Source organism: Akebia trifoliata, chromosome 13 (assembly GCF_017979445.1).
Source record: "Akebia trifoliata isolate Shusen 1 chromosome 13, ASM1797944v1, whole genome shotgun sequence".
Lineage (NCBI taxonomy): Eukaryota > Viridiplantae > Streptophyta > Magnoliopsida > Ranunculales > Lardizabalaceae > Akebia > Akebia trifoliata.
The window spans coordinates 639,865-652,271 of NC_141387.1; the positions used below are offsets into that span (position 1 = coordinate 639,865).

The 12,407-nt window shown below is 35.4% G+C and overlaps 1 protein-coding gene and 1 pseudogene across 6 annotated transcripts; one reads left to right on the forward strand and one right to left on the reverse strand.

Annotated features, from left to right (window-relative positions):
• Positions 1 to 2,205: 2,205 nt before the first annotated feature.
• On the reverse strand, positions 2,206 to 3,626 carry LOC147387079 (nuclear transcription factor Y subunit B-3 pseudogene; annotated as a pseudogene). Of its 3 annotated transcripts, XR_015171122.1 has the most exons (3): positions 3,482 to 3,600; positions 3,298 to 3,324; positions 2,206 to 3,219 (listed from the first exon to the last, which is right to left on the reverse strand). The product of XR_015171122.1 is annotated as a nuclear transcription factor Y subunit B-3 pseudogene, transcript variant X3 (transcript). The 3 variants fall into 3 exon arrangements; XR_015171121.1 differs by lacking the exon at positions 3,298 to 3,324 and having other exon boundaries at positions 3,482 to 3,626; XR_015171120.1 differs by lacking the exon at positions 3,298 to 3,324 and having other exon boundaries at positions 2,206 to 3,297; positions 3,482 to 3,626.
• A 1,721-nt stretch (positions 3,627 to 5,347) lies between these two features.
• On the forward strand, positions 5,348 to 7,203 carry MTACP3 (mitochondrial acyl carrier protein 3). 3 transcript variants are annotated; one of them, XM_086420101.1, is made up of 3 exons: positions 5,348 to 5,471; positions 6,022 to 6,232; positions 6,763 to 7,203. In XM_086420101.1, the coding sequence occupies exons 2-3, from the start codon at positions 6,032 to 6,034 to the stop codon at positions 6,955 to 6,957; spliced, it is 396 nt and encodes a 131-aa protein (XP_086276227.1). In that variant the 5' UTR covers positions 5,348 to 5,471; positions 6,022 to 6,031; the 3' UTR covers positions 6,958 to 7,203. The 3 variants fall into 3 exon arrangements, with proteins under 3 accessions (XP_086276227.1, XP_086276228.1, XP_086276229.1); XM_086420102.1 differs by having other exon boundaries at positions 5,467 to 5,604; XM_086420103.1 differs by lacking the exon at positions 5,348 to 5,471 and adding an exon at positions 5,489 to 5,536.
• The last annotated feature ends 5,204 nt before the right edge of the window (positions 7,204 to 12,407 follow it).

Genomic DNA, 12,407 nt, shown 5'->3' on the forward strand with positions numbered 1-12,407 from the left:
CGTGGGCAAATATACCGACTAATGTACGGGTGACTCGAGCAGTGGCTTCTCATGTGGACCTCACCTCAGGAGAAGGTTTTAGGCCCCATCCTTCTTTGCTTATTGAGTGCCACGTGTATAACCCTAACAACCCTACACGATACTGGTCTCAAAAATCGAGGCCACTTTCCTCAAAAAGTCAAACTCACCCCCCTGAGGCTACTTTGTGGCTGTTTTTAGTATTCCAATATGAGATGGATTTATGTTTTTACGTATGAGAAACATTTTGCTAAAATGGACTGCCACGTCAGCGATCCAACACCACAGCCCTCTAAGTTTCATCGAAAAACTCAAATTAAAAAAATAATTTCTTTTGAAGTTAGATTCAAGATTCTGAAAATAGAAACAGTTAGCAAGATTCTGAATTAAAAAAAAACTCTTTTGTTTTTCTAACCTTTTAAGAATGAAAATAAAAAAGGTCATGATGTTAGCCTGACTAACTTGATAAGATTTGAAATCTTACCAAGGGCCGTGAGCTCATATTATGGCATCCAAAATTATGATCTGATCCCATAGGCATAGAGGACAAAATTTTAAATTTTTTGATTTTTTCTTTTAAAAAATGTTGTTATTTTTCACCTTTGAATTTTAAATTTGGGAGGTTAGTACCTTTTCATTTTAAGTGATTTTGTACACAAAGAATTTCTCGTCATAATCCTCATAGATTCTCTAAGACGTGCCATGTCAAGCCTAATTAGGGTAATTTTGTGAATTAGAGTTATATTCAAAACATGCAGGCACATGTCTTTCATGGATCTCACATTCTGTGAGGATCAAGAAAAAAGAGATATTTACTTGACAGATCTAATTGTTGTATTTTTATTATAAAAACTCCTGTGACATTCTGTCAATTTCAAATAACCTTACTTTATAAAGTTTATTACCCAACAAATTGAGGAGTAAGGACTCACGTCATACAATTCAAATTGATGAAGTTAATTTATTACTAAATATACTCCAAAGTGGATATAACCACATGTATTAGTGTGGCATCCAAAAACATGATATGATGCCATTCTCACGTGTAAGAACAAAATTCAAGGGATATGTCATCAGTTGAAAACACTCTATAATTTTCACCTGAAGGAAATCTTCTAAAATAGAGTGGGCGTATAACTTCTAAAAGTATTATGGTGTTCTAATTGGGTCATATATTAATTTAGACAAGGGACATGTTAGGCACATGTTTCTTCCTAAATTACTTAATTTGTGGAAAGTAAATACAACAAAAGTTTAACATCCATCAAATAAAATCAAGTAATTCTCTCATCAAAATATACCCACCTCACCTTTAAAAGACCTAATAAATCTGTTTCAAAAAACCCTTTCCTTACTAAGATAGCGAGGAAAAAGGCCTTCTTAAGTCCCATCCACCAACCACCAGGGTTAGTTGAGATGGTCGTATCTTCGAATATTTATATACTCCTCCACTATATATAAAAAAATTGATTATTTAACTCTTGTACATGTGCTAATGCGGATGGTCTACAAGTTTCATAACTACTACTCTTACTACATGACGCTTACTTAGCTAATGTTTAGATCCGACTCTACCTAAACTTTCTTGGTTCACCCCAACATTATCCACTTGTCTGACTGTTACTGAGCAGTTTTTGAATATCAAATGGACCTTCCTAGATGATAATTTTAATATGACCGATTTACCCTCTTTTACAATCAATTTCGTTATAGTACCTGTGGCTCTAGCTAATTGTACACCCGACCTAAGTATGATTTCTATGTTATATATGACCATGCCCAAGGACATATCGGTTGAAGTAAGTGTGGCCCACCAGAGAAAGGAAAAAAAAAAAAAACTCATCTTTTTTTACGCATCTCAATGTCTTTTTTACCGTGGATGAGACTTAGAATAGTAAGACCACTCGGCCTCATTTTTTATTTATTTTTTACTTAGTGCACGCACCCAAAGGTACCGAACGATTTCTTCTTCTCACTTATAAAAACTATGCTCACCCCACCCAATTTCTTCTGTACATCCCACCCAAAAATGTGCTTTAGGTGGGAGCACTAAGCACAGCCAGTGAATGCAAATAGCCCAACTCATTTCTCTTATTAAATTATGAGAGTTACTATTGCCACACTAATAAGTAACAACTGAGGGAAAAAAACACACACACACAAAGTAAAGAACTCGAACCGAAAAGCTGAAAAAAGTAAAATAAATTGAAACCCATTTCTTGTCTTTCAAAATTTAAACTTCAAATTAGATAATTCATCCCTGATTCATATTCATAAAATACAGATTCCAAATATTTCTCCCTATATTAGAAGAACTAAAGCCATCATCATCATCATCATCATAGGTTACATTTTAATAAATTTACATATCTTTCCATTGTGATGATATATATTATCCACTAACCCTTCTTCCCCCAATCACACTTCAAATTCCCTAATTTTCAATGGGCCCAAAGAGAGAGAGATAGAGATAGAGAGAGAGAGAGACTACCTTGTCCTACCAGTAGAAGCTCCACCACCACCAGCACTGCCTGAACTGCCCTTCCCGGACCCACCACCACCACCCACAGCCATCTGATGGTACGAATCAGAACCGTACATCTGTCCTTGATGATGATGATGATGATGATGACCCATCATCATAATAGACGACTGCATCCCACCGTACGATCCACCTCCATTGAAACCACCTCCACTGTTGGACCCAGAGTTTACAACAACACCACCGCTTGATCCCTCCTTCTCTCCTGGTCGACCCATCGAAGTCTTCTCCCCTTCCATCTCTCGAAACTTCTGCAAATATATCTTCAATGGTTCCACGTACTCTTCGAATCCCAAAGTCGTCATCGCCCAAAGAAGATCATCACCGTTGATTGTCTTTCGTTTCTCTCTCTGACACTTATCCGACGCTTCTCCAGTGATGAAGCTTATGAACTCTGATACGCACTCTTGTACTGTTTCCTTTGCGTCTTTCGATATCTTTCCGTTGGCGGGAAGAGCTTTCTTCATGATTCGGCTTACGTTAGCGATTGGAAGGAATCTGTCTTGCTCTTTCGGTGAGAACTCGCTATTGGCGTTACTGTTGTTCGCTCCTCCTGATTCATTGTCGGAATCCGCCATGAAACCTGATTTGATTCCAAGGTTTGAACTTTGAAGGAAACAAAAATACGATCTTTACGTTTCAGATTGAGGGGTAGGAATCTGAGAAGAAAGAACTTAAGAAGTTAGGGTTTCCGCCATTAACATGCACCGAATTAGCTCCAAATCAAGAGAGTTTACCTGTATAAAGAACAGAAGTAAGGTTTTCTGGAAGAAATTGAGAAAAAAATGTTATTTTTTTAGGCAAAAACGAGAAATTTGATTGTTTCTTCTCTGAAGAATCCAGAGAGAAACTAGGGTTTAAGTTTTGGGGATTTGACCAAACACAGAGAAGATATTAGGGTTTGGGGAGTAGAAAATTTACCGGAATTGGAACGGACGGCAAGATTTGTCGCTCTCCGACAAGGTTCCGAGACATCGGATAAGGCTTGACGACAGAAGAATTTTGGAACTTTTTTTTTTGTTTTTTTTTTTTGTGCAGAGAAGTGTTTGAGAGCGAATGCCGAGTCCGTTGGATCCATGCTCTAATAACGCATCCTGTGTGACACGTGGATGATTTTAGAACCGTTTGTTTCTCGATAAGTATGCTCTTCGTGGATGGTCTTGTACCGTTAGATTCTTCGAGGATCGGAAACATCTGGGCCGTTCGTATATTCGGACTCGTTTTCTCAAGGAATGTAGCTGCGGCTGAGAAACTTCAGCCGGTAAGTGGCTTAGCTCCAGCTGAGCCAAAGGAATGCGAGATTAGTCGACACTCGACAGAGCCCATCAGTCATTTCTAGCCACAGCGATTTGAGGATGAAAGATTCTATTTCCACACCAATTTTTTCTTAGAACACTTCAATTTGATGAAACTATTAAAGTTGTAAGTTACAATATGACAAAATTCTGATTCCATTACATTGATCATTTTCAGTCAAAAAAAAACATTATTTCGACAAGTTTCGTTGCGTTTATAATCAGATCTCATCATTAAAATATCAAGGGTATTTGACTTTAACATTTTCTTTGATCTCGTTGATAATTTATTTACCAGTTAGATAATTATTTATAAAAATCACTTTAAAATTACTTGTGATCTCTCTAGTAAATTATTAACGAGATCATTGATTATAAAAGTGACGATCTTGTTGGAAAATATGATTTAGGAATTAAAATAAATAATGTATCAGAATCGAAATTTTACTATAAAATGTGTTCATTTAAAGAAATTTATCAAGTATAAATATATATATTGGCAAAATAGTATAACGGGAAATTTTTGTGGAGTTGGGATATGTAGTCGGAAGAACTAGTCTCATCTCAAAAATGTGTTTTTTTTTTTTAATCTAAGATATTAATAGTGCAACATGTGATCTAACATCAATTACAAACACAAGTTAAATACCTGCACATAGGGGTGCAGCTTGGTCTAGTACAAACTGAGAATCGAATCAAATCGAGAGCTTTGGATTGGTTTGGTTCGTTTTATAATGAATTTCGATTCGATTCTGAGTTAACAAAATAGAGAACTCATCAATTTGATTCGATTCTTGGTTCTTGCTTTGTAAGAACCAAACCAAATCAAGAACCGAATTCTTTTAATCTATTTAATAAACTATACCCATTTTTATGGATAAATTGATTATTCTTTTATTGATGGATCAATGACATTTTTTTTAATGGATGGGATTAATGGCTTTCTTTAATCGATGAAAAAACCATTCACTTTATTTTTATTTTTATGAATAGATAAGTTAATGATTTTTTTATTATTGATATATAGATTAATGACTCATTATATGAGATTTCATATTCATATCTATATATTTTTATTAAAAATATGTTAATTCAATTAGGTTTTGAAGATATTGGCAATCCATAGAACCGAACCGAATAAAACCAAACTGACCTTAGCTCAGTTCGAATTAGTTTGGTTCTATTCCGATTCTCATCTAATGGAATCGGCCTAGGTCGATTTGAATCCAATTTGACTTCAAACCGAACCAACTTGCACCCCTACTTGCGCATACTCACATTGTGTAGTGATTAGTTGCAAACATTCACATTGTTCAGAAGAATTTTTACAAAACTTAGATTTTAATTAAGAGTTAATATATAAATGTAATTAACAAAGGTAAATGTACATAATTTTATTCAAAATTCCGTGGCAGTGTGGAGAGAACCATAGATTTACGAATTAGAAAGTCATCACTCAGTCGATACTTGGCTGACATGGCATGGACAATGAATCATAGATCTTTTTCCTTGGGATACACAATTGAGTTAAAATGGTTTAAGGGTATAACATATTCCTTCAACCAATACTCTCTTTATCTCCTCCTCCAAGAACGAGTCTGGAATCGTCCATCTTTGTGAGTCTCTCTCCTGCTTTTTAATATCTTGTTCATGAATCTAGGGTTTTGATTCTTGTTGTTTGGTAAGAAATGAGAAGGTTTGATTTTTTTTGTTTGTTGGAGACTAATGAATTCTTACAATTTCTCCAGAGTAAGATTTGTTAAAAATTCGATTTTTTTTTTCTGTTGAATTTCTCTATATATGATTTCTGTGAGATACATACGATTAGGAAAGCATGTTCAGATTTTAGGCTTTTTAGGTTGTTCTTCTACGTGTGCTCCAAACACTTAAAACCCACAAGATTTTAAGCAACTCAAGGCCATGTAAAAAACCCAGCTTGAATCTAAGCATGTTTCTTCAAATATGTTGTTCTTGATTGATGTTTTTAGTTTTTTAAGAACCATTTAATAGTTCTTCCCTCCTATCTTTGAATTAGGTCTGGAGTCTATAGTTCTCTTCTGTAATTAATCCTATATGTATCGACGAAACAAAGAATTCTTTATTACTTTGCTTGGTTAACTTTGATTTTCTATCCAAGGTCTCACATTGTATTTCATTGACTCGCAGCTCGGATATCATGCAAAATATTAAGAACTCTATTTTGAGGCATCTAAGGGTTGGGATCTCTTCCCGACAATGTTTTGTTGTGAAAGATCGAGATGCTGCATTTAGCAGACTGAGAAGGCATATGTGTGCATCAGCATGTGACAGCTCTGATGAACTAATGGATCGAGTGATCGGACTCGTTAAGAAATTTGATAGGATAGATGCAGCAATGGTAATTAATCCATTTATTATTTGTTTCATTCCAAAGTTTATTTCTCTATCATTTGTTGTGGTTACACCCATTTGTTCCAAAATGAAAGTTACAATGTTCAATTAATTAATGGGTTGGGATCCATGGACTCATGAAAGTGAATTCATATGTTCACACACAATATCGATCGTGTATATGGGAAATCTAACAGATGAGATGTATATTAGAGATCCGTAATATATTCTTGGGATATGTGTTTCATCTCAACCATAGGATCTCACATACATACGATCGGGATTGTGTTCTATGTGAACATATGAGTTCACTTTTCACGAGTCTACGTACCTGACCCTTAATTAATTGGGCAGTTTATTATCTAGAAATGTTGATGTTGTGGATTTTATTGCAATCTTTGTCTAGCACAAACCCATTCTGAACCAAAACAAGAATTTTAAAGAAAGAAAAAAAAAATTCAAGATAAAAGAGAGGTGAAAGATTTAAAAGTCTGAAAAGGGTACAATTGATTGTGTTTCTCTTTGAACTTTGTGTAGGTTACCGAAACAGCTGATTTCCAAAAGGACTTGTGTCTCGACAGTTTGGACAGAGTGGAGCTTGTTATGGCTTTTGAGCAAGAATTCTCCATTGAGATCCCTGATGCGGTTGCGGATAAACTCACTTGCTGTGCTGATGTAGCCAAGCACATAGCAGCATCTGGAGCTGAGGACAAGGTCATGGAAAATTCCTGATACTCTTTCTACATTTTGTGCAAATTGGGTTTTTAAGATTCTAGGATATATGCCAACGTTCCCTGAGATGACTTTGCTTTGGGCATTAACAGTGGCCTTACAGGATGATTTTAAACCACTCTTTCTTTTCTCAAAGGACTAGTTATTCATGTGGAGTGTATTTTGTTGATTTTCTTGTTAGTACAACTCTTAGTGGGGAATGAATATTAGATTTTGTCTATAACAATCATTGAGTTATAGATACTAGGGAAGGTGCATGTGCAATGTATATGTCACTCTGTGATAAATTTAGATTTGAAACAATAGAGATTGCACTGAAAAAAGAGTTTTTAATACTTCTTTTTTCTCCCCTAAAAGAAACTCACAGACATGTTCAAAGAGAATCAAAATACAAAAGAGACTTTCCTGAGTCTGTTCAATTGTTCATGGGTGTTACCAAATTTGGTATTGTCTGTTTTCCAAGAGTGGAATCATAATGTGTTTTCGGGTAAGAAAAGGTACCTTTGGTCCATTACCCCTTTTGCAATACGCTGGGTATTATGGCAAGAAAGAAATCGAAGAATATTCAATGGGCAAGCCTCGGACAGTCCCGATCTAATTTTGGAGGTGTTAAGTTTCATGTTCTTCTGGAGTAAATTGGAGCTGGACTTCAAGGGAATGTTCTTGGAAGATTTGGTGTTTAGATGAGAGTCTTTGTGCATAAATTAGTTTTGTTTATTGTTATTGTTAGCTAGTGCCTTGATCTTGTTGTGTGGCTGGTTATCTCAACCGGTCTTTTTTTTAATATAATTGATCTACTTATCAAAAAAAATAAAAATACAGAAGAGACTTCAGTTTCCTCTTACTTTCTCTAGTAACAATAAAAGATTGCTTAACCTATAATAAGCACTTGTAGATTTGCAGAGTAATTTTTTGGAAAGGTTAGTGTGAAGCCAAGACGGCTTTCGAATTTAATTTTGATAAAATACTAGAATTTGTGGTTTGGGGATGAACATTCCTTCAGTGTAGAGCCTCCCGTCATTGAGAATTGGACTCTGGGTTTATTTATGTGCTTTATCGATCAGAGTTGACCCCCTCGTGATTAGGATTCACAGCACTTGTTATTCTGCATGGTTTCAATGCTTTGTTAAATGCACTAAAGAACAGGTATACAAAACCTTTTTTTTTTTTTTTTTTGTGGTATTGAAAAACATTTTAATTTACATATGTGCTGTAACCATCCTCTTTTCTACAATCTGTTTGTAAACTGGGGGAAGGAGGTTTTACTTAAATGCCATGACATGAAATGCCATCTTATTAATAGAGCTACTAAAGACTCAACCCCAACCTTGTTCTTAACCCAGCCCCACCATGAGTTCTGTTCTTCACTTCTCTTCCTTTCTTTGGGCATACCTTTGATGGTTGTTGAAGTCTTATGCTTCCAACTGTGTACATACGAACGCCATTTCCAACTGATGCCAATCGTATTCCTTGGGGTTTTCCGATGATAACCTTTCGACATGGAGAGTTTCTTGGCAACTGAAGAACCCTAATGGTACACACCTTGTCTAGGTTGGGATTTGCATGAAGGTGGGAGGGAAAATCGATGATGAAATCTCCGTACTCGTCTGTCATCCCCTCTGCATCATTTGATTTCTTTTGTTTCCCGGTAGTTCTGCATGTAAGGGCTACTGATGCATCTACATAAATCATAAACTGTGTCAGACTTTTTTTTGTCTGTGTGTTATTTTTCTTATTTTCTACTATCTAGTGGGTTCAAGAAATCCTTGAGAGCAGGGAATTGAAATGTGCCCATCACCCTCCACTTTATTCTTTGAGGTGTTAGAAATGGGTTTGGTTTGGTGGGGGACGAATTAGGTGGGCTTGAGCCATCTCTTGGTAATGTTGCTTAAACAAATAGCTGATGTACAAGATTTCTACACACATCTTAAGTGCTATTTTTGTTGATTAGTGATATAAATGTCGTCAAAAATTTAATATAAATGTATATTATACGCAAATCATGCTAAGATTGAACTTAGAATAATGCTGAAGTGACCACTAGATTGGGCCTCACATCGCACACCCTGACATGAAAGTGTATGGGAACCATAGATACTTTTTCCTCGAGATACAAGTGAAAAAGCATCTATGGTTCCTATCCACTTTCACGTCAAGATGTGCGATATGAGGTCCAATCTTGAGGTCACTCCAGCAGGACTCTTATACCTATCAGTCGGGAATTCTTCCATAACTTAAGCCACACAATAAAAACTTTATTATTATTAATTATTTTATGTAGAGGAGTGGAGTTTATCCAAGCTATGACAAGTTGGTCTATCTGCATCAGTATCATAGCTGAAGTAACTCTTCACCACATATGCACCAAATACACTAGTCATTTCTTCTAAGCTAATCCATTGATTCTCCTATCACCTAATTTCACAAATATATTTAAGAGAGATTCTATTCCCACACTAACTTTTGCTAACACCACCCCAATTCATATGTAAATCACCAATGAATTAGCACACATCTTGGGGTGGTGTTAGCAAAAGTTGGTGTGGCAATAGAAGCTCTCTATATTTATCCTCTAATAATTACTAAAATGGTTTTCAAACTTTTAGAAATTACTTAACCAAACATGTTCTCAAGAGCTGAAAATGCTAAATGTTTAAATAAATTCTCTGTTTTTTGCTCTGTTTCTCGACTTCTTTAAGACACTAATACGATTAAAACCCAAATCAAATCTAAAAAAGATGATAATTGAAGATTGGGTTTTGAACCTGATACAGGCCGTGCACGAAATTGAGCTTTTCCATCCAAACAAACCTCACAAAGAACCGTACCCGTCGCTAGAACGGACGAAAGCTTCTCCTCCCCATATCCGGCCAATTGCACCAGTTCCGAACGCGTGTACATTTCGAACAATGTGATCTCCCGCCCTGATCTTGAAGGTTGAACAAAGAAAAAGATGAATAAAAGTATAAGCAAGAAGGAGCCATGATATCTACTCATTTTCTTTGGCTTTGGTACCATAAGACTTGTTTTTCGGTTTTATAACGCAATGCAATATGTAAAAGCAATGGGTATCTCTCAAATTTACAATAATAGCCCTTGACTTTGACTTTGAAAGTCAAACTTGCCCTGGGTTCACGTTGATCTAGAACTACTACGAAGTCTTCAGCTTTTAAAGCATAAAATCCATCAATAATTTATAGTGCCGTTATCGTGGTTATAGGGGTTAGGGGTCAAATCGTACCATTTGATTAGAACAAAATATCGAATATTTCAAGCATATTAAATGTATCAGTAGAGATTATTTTAATTTTTCTGCTTACCAAAGTTTTGTATGGAAGCAAGATTATCAACATTAGTTATACTTCTATCTTAACTCGTATATAGTTGTAAGCATAGTAATAAAGTTCGGATTCGGTAATTATTTGGTGAGGGTTCAATTTGATTAAATTTAAAAAAAAATTAAATATTTTTTGAAAATTATGCAAACTATTTTATTGGATTTCTCACCAAAGTCTATCATCTCCAACCTCTTTCTAAATCTTAATTTCTTACTTGAGCTTTGATTGTTGAAAAAGCTAAAATTCTGGAGGTGAATGGTAAAAATGTTATCATATTAATTGAGGGATCATCGATTAATTCATCAAGTTAATTGACTAACCTTTAATTCAGAGTATTTTACAATTTTTTTGAAAATTTTGAAGAATTTTGTGTCTATGGTTGTAAATGTAAAATGTAATTATCTTTTTTTGTTATTTTTTTTGTTGATTGGGATATCCAAACTTACGTCCAACTAGTGGGATCAGGTGAGCCAAGGCCTGAACCAAGGATATGGGTCTCTCCCCCAGACATGTGCAACTCCCGCACATCACACACTCCAAGTAAGTGAGGGTACGCCCTCGCAAGTGGCCTCGAGGAGCCATTGCTCATACTAGTTATCAAATACACAACCTACGGACTCTCACTACTTATTGGATTTGCAATTGCCATTGAACAACCCCGCAGCGTTAAAATGTTGTTGTCTTGTTTTTCATTGATAGGGGTATTTTTGCATTGAAAGAAGTAGTTGACATCCCATTCAAGGGTAATTTATAATTATTAAGGAATGGAGGGTCCTTAATTCTTAAAGAAGGTTTGGGTCATTGTGTGAGTTGGTTGCCAACTGACCCTGCTCCACCTTACTAATGTCACTTGGTGTGTTAGGAAAACCCTCCATTTCCATTCCTCCCTCAACTATCTTCATCTCTAATTCTTGTTTTGCCTGAGACCACAATGAAATATTGTCATCCAAAATATGAAATTCATACATATATTGGAATAATTTGAAATGTTTCAATTGAGATGATTTTGATTTTATCTTGATCGAAATATTACAATGAAATGAGATTTTAAACTTTCGTGGTGTTTACTTCAATTAGATGTATACACAGAAATCATCTTCTGAAAAGGGACCGACTAGATGCACACCACCCATCATCAATTGCATTCCATCACTTAAAAATCACCCCATGCACTTCATTTGTATTATTGCACTCCAAAAAATAAAAAATAAAAAAAGATTGCACTCTTTTTTTCTTTCTTATTCTTCGTTAATCATGCTCACAAAAATTATTGCTTATTCATAAATTTTTGCTAAAAAAAAAAGGACCAATTTTTTAACATATCTCCATTGAAGAAGACTATTTTAACTCAATTGATTAATCAATAATTTAAAATTTTTGAACAAAGAGAACACGAAAAGAATCATCTCAAAGATTACACCAGCAGGTTATCCTAATGAAGTGCAGCTTGCAGGTTAAGAGGGATTATAATAATAATAAATAAATAAATGAATAAATAAATAAATAAAACGTATTTTTTTTAAGATTGAGGAGCAACCAACCACTAATGGTGTGCAATTGTAGGGGGAGCCTGAAGGAAAGGAAGTCAAATATGAGATTAGGGAATCAAAAACCATTTTAAACCCTCACAAGTTGGTTGATAAATTACAATTCAACGATGAGGCCGTGGCTTCAAGCCGACCTTATGGAGGCATTTTAGGGATTCCATTCCTCGAGATGTGTGTGATCTTTGACCAAATCGATCAATTTATAATCCTCCGACTCTGGACTCTTGATCTCCCAACCTTTCTTCTTTGATGTTGTTGACGAGGTGGATTCTTGATTCTTTGAAGATTGAACGTAGAAGGAAGAAGGATATGACCCTAGTGTGTTGCCTGGCGAAGGTCTTCTAAAGATTAAATAAGTAAAAAAATATGAAAAGTTTGAGAAATGGTGGAGGTTGGAGATGGAGGAAGATACAAATAGTGAGTTGCTGAGTATTCTCTGTTTTGTGTGTGTGAGGAAGTGATTTAATTTAACCTTTCCTAAGACTTTGACAGGGATTTTTATAATTTCGAGTCTGAGATAGTTGTCATCACATGGTTGGCCCATGCATATTGCTAGATTTCATGT

Excerpts from the sequence above, each read along its gene's own strand:
- MTACP3 (XM_086420101.1), top strand. The coding sequence starts at position 6,032 with ATGCAAAATATTAAGAACTCTATTTTGAGGCATCTAAGGGTTGGGATC. Across the intron at positions 6,233-6,762 it reads ATAGGATAGATGCAGCAATG|GTTACCGAAACAGCTGATTT; the intron begins GTAATTAATCCA and ends AACTTTGTGTAG.